Below are 22,500 nucleotides of genomic sequence, written 5' to 3'. Positions count from 1 at the left end.
GGGTCTCCAAAATCTACGGCCACTAGCAATTATAGGGCGGCCGCAGTATTTCCATTGTCACACAATGTAGCAGTCACATATGTTTTTATTTTTCGGGGAGCCGCACGGCATATTTAGAAATTGTGGGGACAGAAAACGTGGGGTTGCCGTACGGTCTTTGATTTGATGTCGCACAGTGACCTTAGGGTGTTCCTGCGGCGGCCATATAATTTTCAAGGCAGACGCAAGGTAGCCTCAAGGTGCCCGCAAGGCGACCGCAGGGGGGCCCTAAGGCGAACGTGCGGCCAGACGGACGGTAACGAGTGGGTTCATTATTTTTTTTTTTTTTTTTACCAGTTTTTTTTTCGGCTTTGTCGAATTGCTACGGCGAATGTAGAGATGAAAAAAGTTATAGCTCTGCGTTATCATTCCACGGCAACCCTACGGCCTGTAAAAGATAGCCAAACGGCGTAGGGCCACCCTGAGGCCACCGCACGTTTCTGTCAATTCAGAGGGCGTACGGCCACCGTATCCTCGCCGTAGAGCAAATGTGACTTAGGCCTTGCTTACAGCTAAACACAGACAAGGGTACCCAGCAGATCATTCAGGGTGGGGAGAAGAGGCGTCTCGCTCACCAGAGAGTTGTTGTCCGTGAAGTGAAAAAGTCCTGAAATGTGTGCGTGCGTGTCACGTCCGTCGCCAGCACCCAGCCTTGCCGTGCACCCTCTCGCGAACAGCCTTGTACGCCAGTCGACATCTGGGAGGGCACCGAGATCATCTGTCGCGGGTTTCAACCCTGGTGCTGTGACACAGGCAGCTCCTCACACTTCACGAAACTGTTGATGTCCAGTGACCCACACGGTCCATCGGTGACCGACCCTTGCCTCACTCTTTGGCGGCATTGCTCACACCCACACGAGCTCACTTGCTCAAGCACTGGGAAGGACGAATTGTCTCGTTGGCGCTGGTAGACATCCACACGCTCTCTTGCTCGCTTCTCTTCTCCTTTTTTTTGCGCGCTTACACCCGCTTCTTGCTCGCTTCTCGCGTTTACTTCTCTCTCTTTCTTCTCCCTCCTCTTACTTCTCTCTCCCAGAACGGACCTCCAATTCTTTTTATATCTGCGGGCCGTCTTGGCGGGCGCAGAGTCTCCCCAAAGCTCACCCTGCCCCACTTGCACACGGTTACCATGACGACCCGTGCGCTCTCTAAAAAGGCGGGCATGGCGCTCGCGAAAGAAATACATGCATAAACGTTACTGAGGAAAAAATAAGGGCGGGCGTCACAGCTCGAGAAAGAAATGTGTTATAAACGTGTCTGTCGTAAAGAAAAAAGTTTCCCATAAGAGAGGGGATCTGTCCTTTACCCTTCTCAATGCATCACATTTAAAATCCCATTAGACATGGGGATGGGGCTAATATGAACATGCATTTAAGGAAATAACTGTCTGAGGACCTGGATGTGTGGATGCATTCATCAGAACGGATTCTGAAATACGTAACAGTATGTCTACATAGTGCGAGACATGATATATGTATATGTATATATTTGTGCTTCAATTACAAATTAATTGTGCAGTTTTCATCTGTCAGTTCAAGAACTCCTGTTAATCATATTTTTTTCAGAACTGCAAAACTGCCTACCTGGCTTTGCTACAATAAGGCAAAATACACTGTTTGTCTGTCAGACGATGCTTGTTCACAAATTGTACAGCTTTGCTGTAACGGGACACTTTGTTGCTTTACGATACAGTAATACACAGTTAGGTGTGTGTGTGTGTGTGTGTGTGTGTGTGTGTGTGTGTGTGTGTGTGTGTGTGTGTGTGTGTGTGTGTGTGTGTGTGTGTGTGTGTGTGTGTGTGTGTGTGTGTGTGTGTGTGTGTGTGTGTGTGTGTGTGTGCCAAATCCCATCAAAAATGACTAGTTGGAATTATTTTATTCAAAATTTCAAGGAGACGGAAGATATGATTTTCCGTAGCAAAAAGCGTTATTTTGAAACACCACATGCACAAATATGCCACTGTTTTCTTTATCTTCTGGGATGTTTCCTTTCGACGGTTCAGCCTCATGAGATTGCCAAAGTCTGAAGCCTCGGCCTAGCATCAGGTGTGCTTCCATCTCCTTTATTCATTGGACATCCTATGGACGGAAATGAACATTCATTTTCCTCTGTATGTGTGTTCCACATCATGTGCAGCAAATTTTACCTCCGATGTTCCACATCATGAGCCTTGTTTGTATTGTTATTTTTTAAACGCTTCCGTACACCACCCTGGAGGCTCAGTTGCAAGTGACCGTCTACATTTCCAATAGAAGAGACGTCATGACTCTTTTATGAAAAATGTTTTTTGAGTGTTTTTTTTTTTTTAATCCTGAAAAATAGACCGCAGTGAACACACAGTTGTGTTAAAATACTGGCCTTTAAAATCCAACATAAATAATCCTTATGAAGGGAAACACAAATGCACATCGACACGCGGTGTTTTCTTGGTGGATTGTATGTTTTTATATGTATATTCATATACATATATATATATATATCGTATTTATAATTGCTCCATAAATCCCACTGTTCTCCAGGCATTGTGACAGGGGAGATGTTCCGAAACATGCAAAATGCTGAGATAATCAGAAAAATGACGGAGGAATTTGACGAGGTAAGTTTGCATGCGCGCATACAAGAGCCCGTGTTATCGCTTGTTATCTCCATATGCATGTTTCAGAGCATCAAACGGAGGTCCTCACTGTGCGTGCGTGCAAGTGTGCATGCCCGTCTGCACGTGCCATGCGTGTTTGTTTTTACCGTGAAATATTACTTGTTTCTGATTATTATTATCTCTTATCGGTACCAATGGTTTGTTCGATTGCTTGATCATTTCATATTGCCGATATAATGCTGTTGCCTCATGTTCAAAATGCCCTTCGAGACATTTTGACAATGTAATTTCTGCAAAATAGAAATTCCTCTGCTCCATTTCTGAGAGGTTGGAACCCCGGCTGAGTCATACCAAAGACTATAAAAATGGTATTTTCTGATTCCTTCCTTGCTTGACATTCAGCATTCTAAAGGATAAGAGCACGGACAATCCCCATGGGTTGGCATCCACGGTGAAGGTGAAATTGCTCCTTAGGAAATGCCCCGTTGAGTGTGGTGAGAAAGGTGACGCCATTGCTGTGGCGTCGCTGGTACCCAGAGTGCCCTGGGAAGTGACGGCACTTCCCCCAAGCTAAATGCCTGTTTGTCTCGTCTAACAGTCAGTCGTGTGCTGTCTTGTGTATTTCTCTGTATGTCCATGTGTGTGAGGTGTGTGTTTGACAGCTCCACTACGAGCCTTAAATCCTGTAAAAAAATATATATTTATTTATTTATTTAAAACTTTCAAAACCCATTTAAAAAGCTTTGTTTTGAAGAGCTCCAGAGTATCATGCAAATTTTATCTTATTTCATTTTATTTTATTTTTTTATTCTTCCTTCTTTAATTCACCACAACCACGTGACTCATTTCCTGCAACTTTACCCCCTCACTTTTTTGAATTAATTTTCTGAACCACCGGTGCTGCCTTTGTCATTTGTCACAAATGCCCTCTTCATCCATTCCCATTCAGGACAGCGGAGACTACCCGCTCACGATGACTGGTCCACAGTGGAAGAAGTTCAAGGGGAATTTCTGCGAATTTATCGGGGTTCTGGTCCGGCAGTGTCAGTACAGTGTAATTTATGACGAGTACATGATGGACACCGTCATTTCACTCCTGGCCGGGCTTTCTGACTCCCAAGTGCGTGCGTTTCGGCACACCAGCACGCTTGCAGGTGCGAACCACTGCAGGGTTCTCTTATCATGCTGTTCATTTGAGTGAATTAGTCAATGAAGAATTGTCTGGCCTTGCTTTGAGAACTGAGAGGATGTTTGCACTAATGATTCAGAGGTTGTTCCACATTCCAAGATAGTGGGGCAACGGATTTGACTTTTTTGTGCGATCCAGATTTGGACTATTTGCAGGATTTGCTTGCCTGTTTTACCATCTGAACACCTTTACCTCCTCGTGCTGGGATCTCAGTTTCAAATCCTATTGATTGTGTTGCTTTGTCCATTAACTATGAATGTACTTTTCATTAAGGTTTTACTGTCCTTTTGCCTATGTGTACTACATGTTTAGGTAGTGGACAAAAATGGAAACACCAATGTAAAGTCACTTAATAAGGGGTTGGGCTTCCACGTGCGGCCAGTATGGCCTGTATGCGCCGTGGCATAGAGTCTCCACCAGTGTCTGAAATTCAGCAGGAGGGATGCCGCACCACTCTTCCACGACAAAGTTGATCAACTCACACCTGTTAGGTGGAGGTGGAAAACGATGTCTCAGGCGTCGTTCCAGAATATCCCATAAATGCTTGATTGGGTTTAGATCTGATGACTGAGAAGGCCATAACATATGGATAACACCAGTGTCATGCTCATCAAACAGACCACAAGTACTCTGTGGATGGGGCATTGAGGGTTTCCTCTTACAGCCATGCTAGCCATAATGATAGGCAACCAGGCCTGTGCAAAATTTTTACACATGACCTTAAGTATGCTGGGATGTTGTTTGCTTAATTACCTCCACCAGCGAAGATGGATGGAGGTTATGTTTTCACCTCTGTCTGTCTCTGTCTGTCTGTTTGTTCGTGAACAGGATATCTCAAAAAGTTGTGGATGGATTCCGACGAAACTTGGTGAACAGGTTGGGTAGGTGATCATAACAAGCCGATTAAATTTTAATTCTGGTCGAAATCCAGATCCGGCCTATCAGTGCGATACAAAACGTAAACTAATCAGCCTGGCGGAGGTAAGCGCTCTACCATGTTCCCTTCTAGTGAACACGTGGGCTACACGTGTGTGGAAGCCATTGCTTGGTGTCCCTCATTTACCCAAGTTTTTCCATTTTTGTTTGTCCACTACCTGTATATGTACAATAAAATACAAGGCTTCACTTTCCCCCCTTCCTCTCTCTCCTCTCTTTCCTAGCTCCCCCTTGTTTGCCTCTTACTCCTCTCCCTCCCTCTCCTCATCCTCACCTTCCCTCCTCTCCTCCTCCCTGCCCTCCTCCTCCCCTGCCCCATTCACCCTCCCCCCGACTCTCTCCCACCTCTTTCTCCGGTGGTATTTGCTAATGTACAATATAATCCAAGGGACATTGAACACAGCTTTTGGTACTCCAATGCTTCGAGCAGGACATTTTGTGTTTTTTTTTTTTTTCACAACGCTGGGATATCCCTTGGTTTTGATTTGATGTTCTCCACGCCTTCTCATTCTTCTCTCCCAACCCCATTGACAGCAATGAAACTCATGACAGCACTTGTAAATGTGGCCCTGAACCTGTCAATTAACTTGGATAACACCCAGCGACAATATGAGGCCGAGAGAAACAAGAACATTGGCAAGAGGGCCAGCGAGAAGCTTGAGCTGCTCATGCAGAAACGCAAAGAGGTAAGGGAATTTGATGAAGGTGTGAACATAGTCGAAAATGAATGAGGTGTGGTTCAGGGTGGGGGGGGGGTTGGGGAAAGGGGATTATCATATTAGGGTGAAGTCCTTTTTTCTGCAGAGATCTAAGATCGTTGAAGAGCTGAGATATTTTTTCCCACCTGAGCATTTAGCTCATGACGCTGGGATCTCCGGTTCTAAACCCATTTTGCTGTGTGTGTATTTGTCCATCATCTCCGACTGTCCTTCAACTTTCTGTGGTGTACGTGTAAACTCATTTGCTTAAATTGTTTTTGAAATGAAGTCGAGAGAGGCTGGGGGTGTGGGCACAAATGTGATGCCATTTCCCTACTGGTTGAATGGAGCACACGACGTTCAATTTGGCAGTTAGAATGACAGCCAAGAGGATCAGCAAGTACAAGAGGCATTTATTTAGTTTAATGGATACATTGTTGATGAAGGAGAGGTGAGAAAATGGTGAAGAAGAGGAGATGGTCAATCTAGTTTTGGGTGAATAGTTAAACAACCCTCTCCTTGCTTTCTGCTCCGAGTGAGTGTTCCTCAAGACATTTGTCCCGAGTCTGAATGTCATGGCCATGGGGCGCCTAAGCTTCCACAGTTGTTGTTTTACCGATACATTGGCATGCTGCCTGCAGTAGTAAGAGTCACAAAAGTAACCGTGGATTGAAAGTCTCGGACCACTTCATATGGGGCCAAAAACGATTTATAGCACTATATTTCAAAATGTTGTGGACGGATTCATACGAAACTTGGTGGATGAGTTGGGGAGGTAACGACAACAAGCCAGTTAGATGTTGGTTATGGTCCGGACGCAGATGCGGCCCATCAGTGGGGTACAAAACGTAAACTGTTCATCCTGGCGGAGGGATGCACTCCACCAAGTGCCGTTCTATTTCTCCAAGTTTTGTTCCGAGGGCTCTTTTCGGGATCGTGACTGAGCCCAGACAGCTTACATCTGCAGTTTGTTTGTTGTATTGTTCACAGGAAGGGCTTTTAAGATCTGCCTGAGGTTCTTCTTTCTCATTCCTGTTGCTCCATTTATCACTGGTACAATTTTGGCATTCTTCAGCTTCCATGATCGTTTGATTGCATTTTTGTGATCCTGGTATTTGGTCATTTTCTTGATTTCTGCATTGTTTATGCCAATATTGCTGAGTACTTACACCTGAATTAGCAATTCCACCTTTTCATTTTCGTACCGAAGTATGATATCCGGTCACAATGCTTTGTTTTCTATGTTCATGCTCGATGGGATCATCAGGTCGTATGTTAGCATTATTTCCTTGTTTTCAATGATCAGTTTTGGTTCATGTTTCCATGAGTTTCCTGAAACTGGGATATTAAATTTTTTGCAGATGTGCCAATGGATTACTCTGCAAATTCTGTTGTGGCCGTGTGTGTCCAGTTGTTCCTGACATGAGATTTTATTTTTTTTACATCCCGATAGGAGGTGGCTCGTGCCATCTGTTTGTAACTTGCAAAACCTACACTTGTCCGATTGACTCAGTCCTACCATTTTATTATAATCATGGGTATGCATTGTCTCTGGTATTTAGTGTTTATAATGATTCGTTCTCCATCTCTATTGTCAGGCCAGATCAGATCTGTGACTTGCTACAGGTACCATGTAAACCTGTACTAACCTTTTTCATGGTCGGGTTGGTGGCGACTAAACCATCTCCCCCACCAGGTTTCCTAGTGAGGAGGGTGTCTGGATATGGACACCCAGCAGGATTAAAAAACAAAAACCTGTCAAAAGGCGGAGGAGCTCCTTGGGAGCCAACGGCCATCAATGTCTGGAGCCCGACTGCATCTGCAGACGTCCTCCTGCAGTTGGGTTACTTTTTTCTTGGAGATTGGTGCCAGGATTTTAACTCTGGCCAACGCAAAACACTTCATTCTGCAAAACACTTCATTCTGCAAAACACTTCATTCTGCAAAACACATGAGAAAACTGAAATGAGCAAAGAAAACTGAAATCCCACTCGGTGGGAGCACCTCCAGTGCAGCTGCCCTTCACAGGGCAGCTCACGGGATAATGGGATTGGGGCAAAGCCTTCGAGACCTCCATTCTTTGATGATAGGAAAAAAGCACAGGGTTATCTTCCTGGGTCGGGTTGCAGTTAGTTTATATCAGGGTGGTGCTGAGGTGTCATCCACCAGACAGTGGTCTCCTCTGGTTAGTCTGAGGCGGTCCCTTCAGGTGGGTGCCTGGAATGTCCTATCCCGAAGAGAGGATGATCATCTGAGCTCCAGCGTTTGAACATCCATATTGCAACACTCTCTGAGAGTTGAGACCAGATAGTGGCGAGATCATGGAGGGTGGTTCCACCTAATACTCTTCTGGTCACACTGATGGTTACCATGTCAATGGAGTTTCTGTAGTTGTGTCCAATTAGCTGGCTGACTGGCATGATAATTGAGGTAACACCGGTCAACAAGCATATTATGAGACTAAGGATTCGTCACTGCTTGGGTGTCATTTCCCTGGTCTCTGTACTTTGCTCCGACCGTGGCGAGTGATCTCACCGTGAAGGAGGCATTCTATGCTGAGCTCAAGTCTGTGGTTGATCAGTGCCCCAGGTGTGATATTCTTCTCATCTTGGGGGATTTAAATGCATCGACTTGCACTGATAGGGATGGTTATGAGACATGTGTTGGTCCCAATGGGTCTGGAACTGTGAACCAGAATAGCATTAAATTCTTTGACTTTACAAGAAAGTCGTGGACTTAGGGTGGCTGGTTTATGGTTTCAGCGCCAACAAGCTCATCTCCGGACTTTGTATTCCACGCTGGTGGTGTGGCAAAAGAGATTGACCTTTTGCTCATTGACCGTCACTCGAGAATGATCCAGAACTGCAGGGTCTACCGGAGTGCTCAGTTCCTCACTACTGACCACAGGTTTGTTGTGGCGTAAACTTTTCAGCCTGGCAGAGGTACGCACTCCACCAAGTGCCGTTCTCAACTCTGAAGTTGTAGCTTAAATCCAATGGTACCATTCTCGTCTGGGCTGGATGATGGCAAGCTCAAGGATGAGAGGGCAGCCGAGGAGTTTGCAAGCAGGCCGAGTGGAGATTTTGGGGGTCTGGTTGTTTTGGGGAATCCTGAAGGGTTGTGGAGTGCCTTCAAGATTGCCATCCTTGATGTTGCCGGTGGATGTCTTGGAACCCACCATCAGGTGAAGAAGAACTTTGTTTCCCAATGGACACTGCATAACTTTGACCAGAGTCGTATGGCCAGGCTTAACTGCAGAGCTTAGCTGTTCATGGAGCTGAGACGTAAAGCTGTGCTTGTGCTGACGGTGAACAAGGAGGCCTACGTGCAAAGAATTTGTGAAGGGATCGAGCATCACTTGTGGTCAAGTGTTTCTCGTACTGTTTACAGAGGATTTTGTGCAGTGCATTCCTCCAAGCCCTCGGCGTATTGCAGCTCGAGTGGGGGTGGAGATCTCTTGACAGAGCAGTCCGAAGTGAAGGCCCGCTGGGCCGGTTACTTTGAGCAGCTGCATCAGGCTGAGCCACCAGCTGTTGAGTTGGATGCTCGGGGTGTAACTGTCCCGATTGCTCACCCTCCAATCAACTGTGTTCCACCTTCCTTTGTGGAAACACAGACTACAGTGACCCAGTTAAAAGGGGGTAAAGCTCCTGGGATCTGCGGCATCCATGCTCACCTTCTCAAGGCTGGTGGAAATGCAGTACTCATGTCGTTGCATGAAGTTCTGTGCTCTGTTTGGGTGCTCTGGCATCATCCCAACTGACTGGAAGAGGGGCTTTGTTGCCCCTCTCTGGAAAGGGAAGGGTGATCACCAGGACTGCAACAACTACCGATGGGTAGTTGTGTGAATTCTGAATTCAATTAAATGACAATAAAAAAACGTCATGGGTCAGGGTCAGGTGTCCGATCAAAGCGGGGTTGCATCAAAGCGGGACGTCTTGGCAACCGACCATCACTGCCAGCTGGTATAAAGTGTCAGTTCAAGTTATGTCTCTTATTAATGACGTATCATATCAGTAAACAAACACCACACAGCGCACCACACAAAACAAGTCCTGGCCAGGGGTCTGCAATCTGATTGCTCCTTTTACTTCTGCCACCGAAGCTGAAGGAGGTTATGTTTTCACCTCTTTCTCCCTTCTTGTTTGTCTGTCTGTTTGTTTGTGTACAGGATATCTCAAAATGTTGTGTACGGATTCAGATGAAATTTTGTGGACAGGTTCGGTGTGTGACTTCATGGACGAACTGATTAGATTAGATTTTGGTGAAGATTCGGGTCCAGATCCGACTACTAGAATTTTTACGTGATTCTTCACCATTGAGAGATAGATCCAAAAACGATATATCGCACGATATCTCATAAAGTTGTGCACGGATTTGGATGAAACTTGGTCGATATGTTGGGTGTGTTACACGGAAGAATTGATTAGATTTTGGTGAAGATCCGGATCCGGATCTGAACATTTTTTTAAGTGATTCTTCACCATTGAGAGATTGTGCTAAACCGATATATAGTATGATATTTTAAAAAGTTCTGGACGGATTCGGACTAAACTTGGTGGACATGTTGGATTTTGTTGCAAGGATGGGTTGTTTCTGTTTTGGTGAAGATCCGAATCTGGATACGAGAATTATTTAATATATGAAGTGATTCTTCACCATTGAGAGATAGTGCCAAAAACGATGTAGTACTGGAGAGCATGCTCTCTCAAAAATGTATTGGGCGTGATACGTTCTCGTGGATCAGGCATTACGTGGCAGAGGTATGCGCTCCACGGAGTGCCCTTCTAGTTCTTGTTTGCTTTTGTTTCCTTTGTTCACTGTGGGAACTTTTCGGAGTATTTTCAAACGTGGTTTTGTTTTCTCACATTGTTTATGGCATAATTGTATTTGGCAATTCCATGCCAAATACATTGTTATTACTCGAATTCTTTATTATTCTTGATTTTCGTCACACATCCATTGCCCTAAAACTCCTCCTAGGGCTTTTGTCTTGGAGCACTAACAATTATGTCATTGAAATGGGCTGCGTTCAAGGGAGTGCAGTGTCAACTTTTGACCTTGAAATTCTCAAGGTTAAGGTCAAGGTCACACAAAACGTCAAAAACACATTTTGCCCCATATCTTCGCCCCACGGAAAGATACAGGTTAGCCGCTGACATTTTCTGATAGGTCAAAACAGGGCCTACAAAAAACTTCACTAGACCAAAGTTGTTTGCCCTATATCTTCTGAGATCGGTAGGGGTCAAAGTTCATGACGTTGGTCAAAAACACATTTTGCCCCATATCTTCACCCCACGGAAAGATACAGGTAAGCCGCTGACATTTTCTGATAGGTCACAACAGGGCCTACAAAAAATCTTATTTGACCAAAGTTGTGTGACCTATATCTTCTGAGATCCTAGGTGTCAAAGTTCATGATGTTGCCAAATACGTATTCGCTGCAAGCAAATGCAGCCCTCTAGTTTTTTTTTTTTAATCTTCATTGCTGTTATTAACCTCACCAGAGGAGAGAGGGCACTGCATTTGTTTGTCTGTTTGTTTGTCTTTTTTGTCTGCACAGAATGTGAGTATGTGTATGAATTACATTAGACTCTTAAGAACCCCAAGACCCTTTAACCCTTTGACCTATTAGACCCTACAGATCCTAATACCCTTTAGAATCCCGAAGACCTTTAGACTCCTTTCTACCCTTTAGACCTTTTGACTTTCATACCTTTCAAACCTTTTAATATCATGCAGACCTCTTTGACCTTCAGGGCCGTTTTAGACATTTTAAGACCCTTTAGACCCCTTCACCCAATTCCAACCCTTTCAATCTTAAATTACACTCTTTAGACCCCTTCAACTTTTTTGACCCTTTCGACCATTTCGACCATTTAGACCCATATAGACCTTTTTCGACCTTTCAACCTTCAAACCATTTGACCTTTGCAAATGAAAGGTTTTAAATGGTCTGGAAAGTTGTAATCAATGACCTTTCATTTTTTGCCACACAAAACAAGTCCTGGCAAGGGTCTGCAACCTCTGCTCTCTTTCATCTTGTATTTGTCCATTTTCCTTTCTCAATCGTTTTCTTTGTGTTGTTAGTTTCCATTTCCCTGGTGATGCTTGGACTCTGTTCGATTTGGTTTGTTCTGTTTACGGCATTGTTTACCTGTTACTCTTTCGTGTGTGTGTGTGTGTGTGTGTGTGTGTGTGTGTGTGTGTGTGTGTGTGTGTGTGTGTGTGTGTGTGTGTGTGTGTGTGTGTGTGTGTGTGTGTGTGTGTGTGTGTGTGTGTGTGTGTGTGTGTGTGTGTTGTCTGTACGTCCATCCATTCCAGAACTTTTTTTCAGTTTTTTGAAACGATTCAAGAGATTTTGTCATCAAATTCTCAACAAGCCTTTATTATGATAATTAATATGAAGATAACTAATTAATAATTGGGTCAAAATCTCAAAAGGAAAAGCCAGACTCAGTACAAATAGGCCTTCTTAGCCTGTCTGCTGCTCAGCGAGAGACAACTGGGTTTTGTAATCGCATCCACGTTTCTCTATTTACCATTTGAAGTTCCGTCATCAAATTTTCAACACACCTTTACTATGAGAATGTGAAGAACACCGATTACAAATGCGACGTTTTAAAATTTTAACCTCCACCACCGAAGGTGTTGTGTTTTCACCCCTGTTTGACTGTCTTGTCTGTTTGTTTATCTGTGAGCAGGATATCCCAGAAAATTATGGATGGATTCAGACAAAACTTGGTTGACAGGTTGCTTATTTGACAAGGAAGAATTGATTAGCTTTTGATGAAGATCTGGATCCGGATACAAAAAGTTTTAATCCACTATAAATGGACAAGGTGTGTGTGTGTGTGTGTGTGTGTGTGTGTGTGTGTGTGTGTGTGTGTGTGTGTGTGTGTGTGTGTGTGTGTGTGTGTGTGTGTGTGTGTGTTGTTTTTAGTAGAGTTCTACTGGAGCTTTGTGATGTGGAATGTTATACACCAAAATGATCATCATGACCATCATGACCTCCTGAGTAGATTAGGCTAATTAACTACCAAAAACCTGGAATGTTTTAAACGCACGCCATGTTAAGGTGTTCAAGACCAGCTTAATAGGTCCTTCAACAGCATGGAATTCTAATAACAAAATAAATAACAAAAATAATTCAAGTATAACATTGTAACAAAGCATATGTTAATGAATACAAAATAATATGAACAACAATAATAATTCAGTAGTAGTATCATTTGGCATGACTAATAACAAGCCTATAATCCTTGCCCTGGCCCAAGAACATCTGGCCTTGGTGAAAAGGCAAGCCATAAATGCTCAAGCAGTGGAGCAGGTAGGTATATTGCAAGGCCATGAAGACCAATGAAAATTTGGTCCAACAGACCACCGGGCCCACTGGTTTTTCTTCAGTGATTCTTCAGCATTGAGCGATCAGGTGAAAAACGAGACATCGCATGATATTTCAAAAAGTTGTGGACGAGCTATGACAAAACTCGGTGGATGAGTCGGTTTATCGGTGACGAGAACAAGCCGATTCAATTTTGGTTCACATCCAGCACATCAGTGGGATGCAACACGTAAATTGTTCAGCCTAGCGGAGGTCTGTGCTCCACCGAGCGTCATTTGAGTGTTTTTTTTTTTCAGCCGTTGTTTCCATCAAGTTTGGATCGAGTACAAAGGCTCTTCATTTTGAGGAGCTTTGTCGTTATTTTTTGTTGTGCGGTTAAAAAATTAATTTGCACACATTGGATAGTTTTGTTTTTTTTTTCAGTTATTTTTTACATCTCGACGTTTTGCTGTCCTTTCCTTTGTTCCTCTCGCCAATTCGTTCGTCTTATATTGATTCTTCCAGTCTTCGTTGTTGCTTTTGGTTGCATAATTTCTCAGGGAATTACCATTGACCACCACCCAAGAGGACGGGTTTTCACACATTTGCTAAAACAACACCAGTGTTCGACCGTGCTGCTTCAGCCATAATGGCTTCCTCATCCGCACAAAATAAGAGAACCCTCATCTTAATTAACCTCCGCCATCTTCGAAGATGGATGGAGGTTACTGTTTTCACCCCTTTCTGTTTGTTTGTTTGTTTGTTTGTGAACACTATTACGGAAAAACTCCTCGACGGATTTCGACGAAACTTGGTGGGGGGGTTAGGTCTGGTCCAAGGATCATGCCATTAAATTTTGGACTTGGTCCCCCCCCCCCCACCAAAAAAAAATTGTTAGAGAAATTTTTTTTTTTTTTTGCATTTTTACATGTTTTAAGTGATTTCCAACCCCCCCCCCCCCCCAAAAAAAAAAATGTTGGAGAAAAGAACTATAACTCTGTCAGCACTGTTGACATAATTAATGAATAAGATATAAGGTTCACTTGAGTGACCCAGCAGTATTGGCAGCGGAGGTTTTGCACTCTCCCGAGTGCTCCCCCTCTAGTTGTGTTTTGTTTTCCTTTTTGCTCCATTTCGATTATGCTCATCACAGCTATGTAGTGTAAATGTTTTTTTTTAAACAAATCTAAGTTGCGTTCATGAGGCCTGCGGCTTTCTTGGGCTATAGTTCTCGTGCTAAGTGTTCATCCCTCGTGTACACGTGTTCTCAGCTTCAAGAAAACCAGGACGAAATTGAGAACATGATGAATGCCATATTCAAAGGTGTCTTTGTCCACCGGTATAGGTACGTATGCGAAGTGGGTCTTGCAGGTGTTTTTTGCCCCGGTCTTGATCGTGTGTGAGTGTGATACTTGGTGCTCAAGGTTGCCGTGTGCACACGTGTATTCAGGGATGCCATTGCTGAAATCCGTGCCGTGTGTATGGAGGAAATCGGTGTGTGGATGAAATGCTACAGCGAGGCCTTTCTCAACGACAGCTACCTGAAATATGTCGGTTGGACTCTTCATGACAAGGTGAGTGTTGATCTTTGAACAAGCACCATTTGATAAATGGCAATATGTAAGTACTGCAAATCAACGCAGGTTACCAAATTGTTTTTCTTTTTGTTTTCCATGAGATCTGTTCCAAAAAAGCCTTTTCGTGTGCACGTGAGCACGTTTACCAGCTATTTCAATTGTTTTAACGCCAAGAGAAGCGCATCTTTTAAAATTGTCCTGCCGAATTAAAATGATTTCTCTATAAACGCTCTTCAAAGGAGTTACCTCTTTGCAGCAGAGCGGTCAATTGATCTCTCGTCATTGCATTTGTGTTCATGTCCGGCCGGCGTCTCTGGCATTCTCGGTTGTTGAATACAGTTATTATTATTTTCAATTTCTCTTGCCTGTGATAACAACTTCCCCAGTCTGTTTAGTTCCAGGGCTTCAGGACAGCTGTTCACCACCAGCTCAGGTCATCCCCAATCCAGACTCATGATCTCTTCCACCTCAAATTACCCCATTCTCAAACACTGCCTCTTTCCAGGCAGTGTTTTCCCCCCCCATTTCCCTCGCATCTTGTGGTTTGTTAGTTCTTGGTTTGTTATTTCTATTTCATCCCCACTTTCAACTTCCTTGTCTTTCTGTGTTTCAGCTTATGTGCAGCGTATTCACCCCCATGTGTCATTCTTCCCCTTCCCTTGATCTCTCTCTCTACTCCATCTCCATCTCCATCTCCATCTCCATCTCCATCTCCATCTCCATCTCCATCCCTCTCCCTCTCCCTCTCCCTCTCGCTATCCCTCTCTGTGTGTCTCTCTCTCTCTCTCTCTCTCTCTCTCTCTCTCTCTCTCTCTCTCTCTCTCTCTCTCTCTCTCTCTCTCTCTCTCTCTCTCTCTCTCTCTCTCTCTCTCTCTCTCTCTCTCTCTCTCTCTCTCTCCTTCCTCCCCCTCTGCTGTTAGTGATTCCCCCCTTTCCATTTTGTTCCATTCCATTATGCTTTAGCTCGCTCTTTCATGATCCTCGACCATCATACTAAAATACGCAATTGGGTGTCTGTCTGTCTGTCTGTCTGTCTGTCTGATAGTTTTTGACCACAATACATTCTGTCTTCACTTATCCAGTCTCAAGCGAACTTGACAAGAGGACTAAGGGTCACACAATGGAGATTGTAGTGACTTAATTCCCACCCCCTTCACCCCCAAAAGGGTTTTCCACCTTGGGGAAAAATCCATGTTAAGGTGTATATTCATGTTGATAGCTAATCGTGGTGTAATTCCAAGGCCACTTCTAAAAACGAAAGTAATATCAACACTAATGATCATAGCATTATGTTAATGTTATTAATACTAATAATATCCCCTCTCCCCAAGGGGTTTTTCCCTTTGGATGATTGCCATGTTAACGTGTATAGGTAGCTTGTCATGGAGCAAACCTACCAAAAGTAAAAATATCATAAACCACAAACATGTATGATTACCTTTTTAAACAGTCGCTTCTGCTGTTCAACACAAAACAGAAAGAAATCTGGAGAAATCCTGACTTCCGAGAGCCATTCCATACTTTCAATGCCCACCGCAGACGAACAGACCCGAGCCTTGACCGACTGTAATCGACATAACCCAGAGATGATAAAACATGACGCTTCCTGTCACTCCTGTAGGGAGTGGGTGTACTTGTGTGTATAATTTTTTTAAAAAATACAACGATCTTAGGTTAGTGAAGGAGTTTATACAATCACGTGCAGCACAAGAAGACACAACTTACAATGATGTTCGTAGAAAACTGATCGCCACATGTTGTTTGGGGGGTTTAACCACCATCTTGAGACACGGGAGCACGAGCAGGCAACACCCATGAGGCAAAGTTTGGCTTTGCAAGTCCAGGGTTGGATTCGTGAATTGAAACTGAGGAAGGTTTTGGTTTTGGTTTTTTTCAATGGTTTTCATTTGGGCAGTCTTGAAGCGAAACGGTACAAACACAGATGTCTCGTACCGATACTGAACGGATGAAACTTTTGGGCATGATTAATTGCATTGCAAATCATCGTCGTGCTCGCCATTTACAGCGGAGATTTGCTGAAGCCTTTTTCAACTCATTATTTTCATGATACACTGTGTCAAAGCTGCTCGTTCTTGGCTGTGTCGCAAGTGCTGTATTTCGGCAGTGAGTCACGTGGTCACAGTACTTTTAACGTTGGCACACACCAGAACAGTCGACAGAACACGTGTCTTGGAGTGTTGGATGAATACCACACAGAGCCACAAACATATAGATGGATATTAAAAGCCTGTTCTTTCCACTGAACTCTCAAACAGCTTCTCTTGCTTCTGTTTGCTCAACCATTGGCCAACGGTGTTCACAGCATGAACCCTTTCACAAAAGCAACATACCACGGTCGGGTTGTCGGCGACTAAACTGGTAGCCCTCACTGGCTTTGCTAGTGGATCGGAGGTGACTGTGACACCCTGCCAGGATGAAATACAACGCCCGATAAAGGGCGGTTGAGCCCCCTTCGGGAGCCAAGGGCTATCTAGTATGGAGATGGTGTCTCCCAAAAAACACCCAATGGGGAGAGGAAAATTTATTTTTCCGCTGGTCCAGTTACCCCCTCTTGCACCATGGTCCTGTGAAGAGGTTTCCTTGCTTCAGGACTGGATGAAGGTTTTGCCAGTTTTTCCTCTTCTTTTTCTTCCTTAGCTCCTTACTTAAGGCCGTGTCACACCTTGACGATTTAGCCAGCGTATGCCGACCTAGGAAAAATGTGTCTAAAATGCTGGCACACGTCGAATACGGTATGGGTAAGTTGTGTATACGTTTAGAGAACGCTGAAAAACGATGAAGTACACTGTTATATTTCGTGGTACGTTTCGTACGTCGTGAAATTTCAAACATGCTGAAAATTTTACGACGTACTCGCCGTATGACTCACACGTTCCGCTACGCTGGGAATAAGTTGTTGGCACGATATGCGATCGTTGACACACGTCGACACAAGTTCCTTGTAAGTTACTCATAAGTTGAAACACATCGAGGTAATGTTTAGCATACCCGAAACTTATTTTCTCCGTCAAGGCACAGTTTCTTTTTTTCTCCTTGGCTCCGTGAAGGCACGGGACGAAATATCTGAAATTGTTGTTGTTGTTTTTATTATTATTTTTTTTTTTAGTCTGTCACGAATTTTAAAATATATTCGGACATTTGCTTTTAAGTTTCGACGTCGACGTGACAATATCCTCAAACAGAAAATATTCACAGAGGAGGAACGAAGAATAAGACATGAGCAAACTAAAGAGGCAATCAGTTACGTAACGGCACGTGACAAAATATGGGAAGCTACTGTTGTTTTTTTTTTAACGCTGCCAATACACCATTATACGGTAGCTATAAATTAGAAACACGTTCAGTAAGTTCTGTGGTCGTCCAGAAGCGTCAATCAAATACGTCTACATACGTCAATATGCGTTGGAGGTACGTTACACATCGGTTCAAAGCACGTTACTCATAGGTTAGAAATAAGTTTTGGCGAAATTTTGGCGAAACGTTACTCATAGGTTAGAAATAAGTTTTATGAAGCGAAGCATTACCTCGACGTGTTTTGACTTATGAGTAACTTACAAGTAACGTGCCTCGACGTGTGTCAACGATCGTGTAACGTAACTACAACACGTTACTCATAGGTTATAAATAAGTTTCAGGTACGCTAATCATTACCTCGATGTGTTTCGACTTATGAGTAACTTACAAGGAACTTGTGTCAACGTGTGTCAACGATCGCATAACGTGCCTACAACTTATGGCCAGCGTAGCGGAACGTGTGAGTCATAAGCTGGCATACGTTGTAAAATTTCAAGCATGCTAAATTTGAGGACAACCGTAAATTACAACGATGAAAGCCAGCGTACTACGACGTATGGCAGTGTTTTACAGCGTGCTCTTAACGTATACAAACTTACCTATAACGTATTCGACGTGTGCCGGCGTTTTAGCCCAATTTTGCATATGTCAGGCATACGTTGGCTAAATCGTCAAAGTGTGACCGCCTTTAGAGTGGCTTCATTGCCTTGGTTGTGGTGACTTCCTTTGAAAAAAAAAAAACCCAAAAACATGTTGTGGCAAAATAGAGCATGTCCAAAAATAGAACATGAACACGCACACACGCACACACGCACGCACACACACACACACACACACACACACACACACACACACACACACACACACACACACACACACACACACACACACACACACACACACACGCACACACGCACACACGCACGCACACACACACACACACACACACACACACACACACACACACACACACACACACACACACACACACACACACACACCACGCAAAACACACCCAACAAATTGAGGTGTTATTCCGATATGCTGATTCCACAATAAATGGGAATTGAGGTGTTATTCCGATATGCTGATTCGTTTCTTAACCCATTTCATCCTGATGCTGTGCAATGTGAGCGCATCATGACCAACAATTATGTGAATTGCTCCGATAGTAGTTTTTTATGAGGTATTTTTGTAGAAGTTAGCCGGGTACAAAAGCTTGCAAGTGCACTACTGTGATTAGATGTCCACCAGACAGGAGAACGTCTGTCTACGTCGGGAAATACGGAAATAGCGTCCATTGTTAGATTTTCACATTGCCGTTCCCTTCCATTTTTTTTATTTCATAGAAATCGGCCCAAACAAGGCATAAAGCCACTCGAGGTAAGGGGCTAAGGGAAGGTTAGATGGAGATAAGGATAGAGTAAAACAAAATAAATAAAAAATCGAAAAATAACAAAAAAACATCCAAGACACAAGGAGTAGCAGAAGTAAGGTGAAATGCGATGGAACCTCAAAGATATGAGAGTTCGGAATTGACATTCCTTTTACATCTGGGTAGATCATAAGATAATGGGAAGCACATTACAGGTCGTGAATTCCAAAGTGACACAGCAGAAGGGATAAAACTATCCGCATAGCTTTTCGTTCTACACTTTGGATCAGCTCTCAAACATGAGTGTGCAGAGATGGCAAACCCCATCTTGTGTCCAAACATTCGTACAGGAGGAACCAAGTTAGAAGATATGAACTTCACGGAAATATAGGAACCCACATGAACTTCACGGAACCATATGAACCCACATGAACTTCACGGAAATATAGGAACCCACATGAACTTCACGGAACCCATATGAACCCACATGAACTTCACGGAACCCATATGAACCCACATGAACTTCACGGAAATATAGGAACCCACATGAACTTCACGGAACCATATGAACCCAAATGAACTTCACGGAACCATATGAACCCACATGAACTTCACGGAGCCATATGAACCCACATGAACTTCACGGAGCCATATGAACCCACTTGAACCTCACGGAAATAGATGAACCCACATGAACTTCATGGAGCCATATGAACCCACATGAACTTCACGGAACCATATGAACCTACATGAACTTCACGGAACCATATGAACCTACATGAACTTCACGGAGCCATATGAACCCACATGAACTTCACGGAACCATATGAACCCACATGAACTTCACGGAGCCATATGAACCCACTTGAACCTCACGGAAATAGATGAACCCACATGAACTTCATGGAGCCATATGAACCCACATGAACGTCACGGAACCATATGAACCCACATGAACTTCACGGAACCATATGAACCCACATGAACTTCGTGGAGCCATATGAACCCACATGAACTTCACAGAACCATATGAACCCACATGAACTTCACGGAACCATATGAACCCACATGAACTTCACAGAACCATATGAACCCACATGAACTTCACAGAACCATATGAACCCACATGAACTTCATGGAGCCATATGAACCCACATGAACTTCACGGAGCCATAGGAACCCACTTGAACCTCACGGAAATAGATGAACCCACATGAACTTCATGGAGCCATATGAACACACATTAACTTCACGAACTATATGAACCCACATGAACTTCACGGAACCATATGAACCCACATGAACTTCACGGAACCATATGAACACACATGAACTTCACGGAACTAGGTGAACCCACATGAACTTCACGGAACCATATGAACCTACTTGAACCTCACGGAGCCATATGAACCCATATGAACTTCACGGAACCATATGAACCCACATGAACTTCACGGAACCATATGAACTTCACGGAGCCATATGAACCCACATGAACTTCACGGAGCCGTATGAACCCACATGAACTTCACGGAACCATATGAACTTCACGGAACCATATGAACCCACTTGAACTTCACGGAACCCATATGAACCCACATGAACTTCACGGAGCCATATGAAACCACTTGAACCTCACGGAAATAGATGAACCCACATGAACTTCATGGAGCCATATGAACCCACATGAACTTCACGGAGCCATATGAACCCACATGAACTTCACGGAACCATATGAACCCACATGAACTTCACGGAACCATATGAACACACATGAACTTCACGGAAATATATGATCCCACATGAATTTCACGGAACCCATATGAACCCACATGAACTTCACTGAACTAGGTGAACCCACATGAACTTCACGGAACCATATGAACCCATTTGAACCTCACGGAGCCATATGAACCCACATGAACTTCACGGAACCATATGAACTTCACGCAGCCATATGAACCCACATGAACTTCACGGAGCCGTATGAACCCACATGAACTTCACAGAACCATATGAACTTCACGGAACCATATGAACCCACTTGAACTTCACGGAACCCATATGAACCCACATGAACTTCACGGCGCCATATGAACCCACATGAACTTCACGGAACCCATATGAACCCACATGAACTTCACGGCGCCATATGAACCCACATGAACTTCACGGAACCCATATGAACCCACATGAACTTCACGGCGCCATATGAACCCACATGAACTTCACAGAACCATATGAACCCACATGAACTTCACGGAACCATATGAACCCACATGAACTTCACAGAACCATATGAACCCACATGAACTTCACAGAACCATATGAACCCACATGAACTTCACGGAGCCATATGAACCCACTTGAACTTCACGGAAATATATGAACCCACATGAACTTCACGGAACCCATATGAACCCACATGAACTTCACGGCGCCATATGAACCCACATGAACTTCACAGAACCATATGAACCCACATGAACTTCACGGAACCATATGAACCCACATGAACTTCACAGAACCATATGAACCCACATGAACTTCACAGAACCATATGAACCCACATGAACTTCACGGAGCCATATGAACACACATGAACTTCACGGAGCCATATGAACCCACTTGAACTTCACGGAAATATATGAACCCACATGAATTTCACGGAACCCATATGAACCCACTTGAACTTCACTGAAATATATGAACCCACATTAATTTCACGGAACCCATATGAACCCACTTAAACCTCACGGAAATATATGAACCCACATGAACTTCACGGAACCCAGAGGAACCTACATGAACTTCACAGAAAATACCGACGTGCCATCTTTACATTGCATGAAGTAAAGACGTGATTCTGCTGCACACAAGTACAAAACCTGATGTCTGTTGGACACGATGAAGTTAGTGACCACATTGATATGAGGCCAATAAATCTTAACAAGGAGCTTTAATGCAGGTGGAAGCCATTTGGCCCATCATGCCTGTGCAGCACCTCCACCAATTTGAATAAATCTGTCATGCTCTCGACTCAGTATCACTGGGGGGAGGAGTGGGGATGAGAAAGTGTAGAACGCACAGGGACTCGAGTGCTATGAATGCAAATAAAACAAGAAAAAGAGCAATTGGAGATTGCATACCCTTGCCAGGACTTCCTTTGTATGGTGTATTTTGTGTAGCATTTGTGTACTGGTGTGTAATGTAATTAATGAGACATAATTTGTAGTGCCACTTTATAACTGCTGGCAGTGATGGCCGGGTACCAAGACATCCCGCTTTGATGCAAACCTACTTTGATCGGACACCTGACCCTGAGCCATAATGCTTTTTTTTTTGATTTTCCATTATTCAGTTTAATTTAGAATTGGATTAAAATAAATTAAATTCAAATCAAGTGGAAGATCCAATAGGTACAGTCCTGCATTGGAATCATCAGAATGAA

At 43.8% G+C, this 22,500-nt stretch overlaps 1 protein-coding gene across 5 annotated transcripts in view; it reads left to right on the top strand.

Moving 5' to 3' along the window:
• Nucleotides 1-22,500, top strand: part of LOC147026903 (cohesin subunit SA-2-like) — a 224,262-nt gene that overhangs the window by 142,976 nt on the left and 58,786 nt on the right. For all 5 annotated transcript variants that reach the window (XM_085882803.1, XM_085882799.1, XM_085882801.1 and 2 more), the window contains exons 6-10: nucleotides 2,559-2,635; nucleotides 3,585-3,789; nucleotides 5,295-5,446; nucleotides 14,054-14,127; nucleotides 14,233-14,356. In XM_085882803.1, the coding sequence (XP_085738929.1) occupies nucleotides 2,559-2,635; nucleotides 3,585-3,789; nucleotides 5,295-5,446; nucleotides 14,054-14,127; nucleotides 14,233-14,356 (632 nt within the window). The remainder of the gene's footprint in view (nucleotides 1-2,558; nucleotides 2,636-3,584; nucleotides 3,790-5,294; nucleotides 5,447-14,053; nucleotides 14,128-14,232; nucleotides 14,357-22,500) is intronic.

This window comes from Eptatretus burgeri, chromosome 5 (genome assembly GCF_056783735.1).
Source record: "Eptatretus burgeri isolate ZD-2024b chromosome 5, Ebu_testis_v1, whole genome shotgun sequence".
Lineage (NCBI taxonomy): Eukaryota > Metazoa > Chordata > Myxini > Myxiniformes > Myxinidae > Eptatretus > Eptatretus burgeri.
Note: the sequence above shows the minus strand (reverse complement) of the source record. Positions and strands in the feature narration are given on the sequence as shown.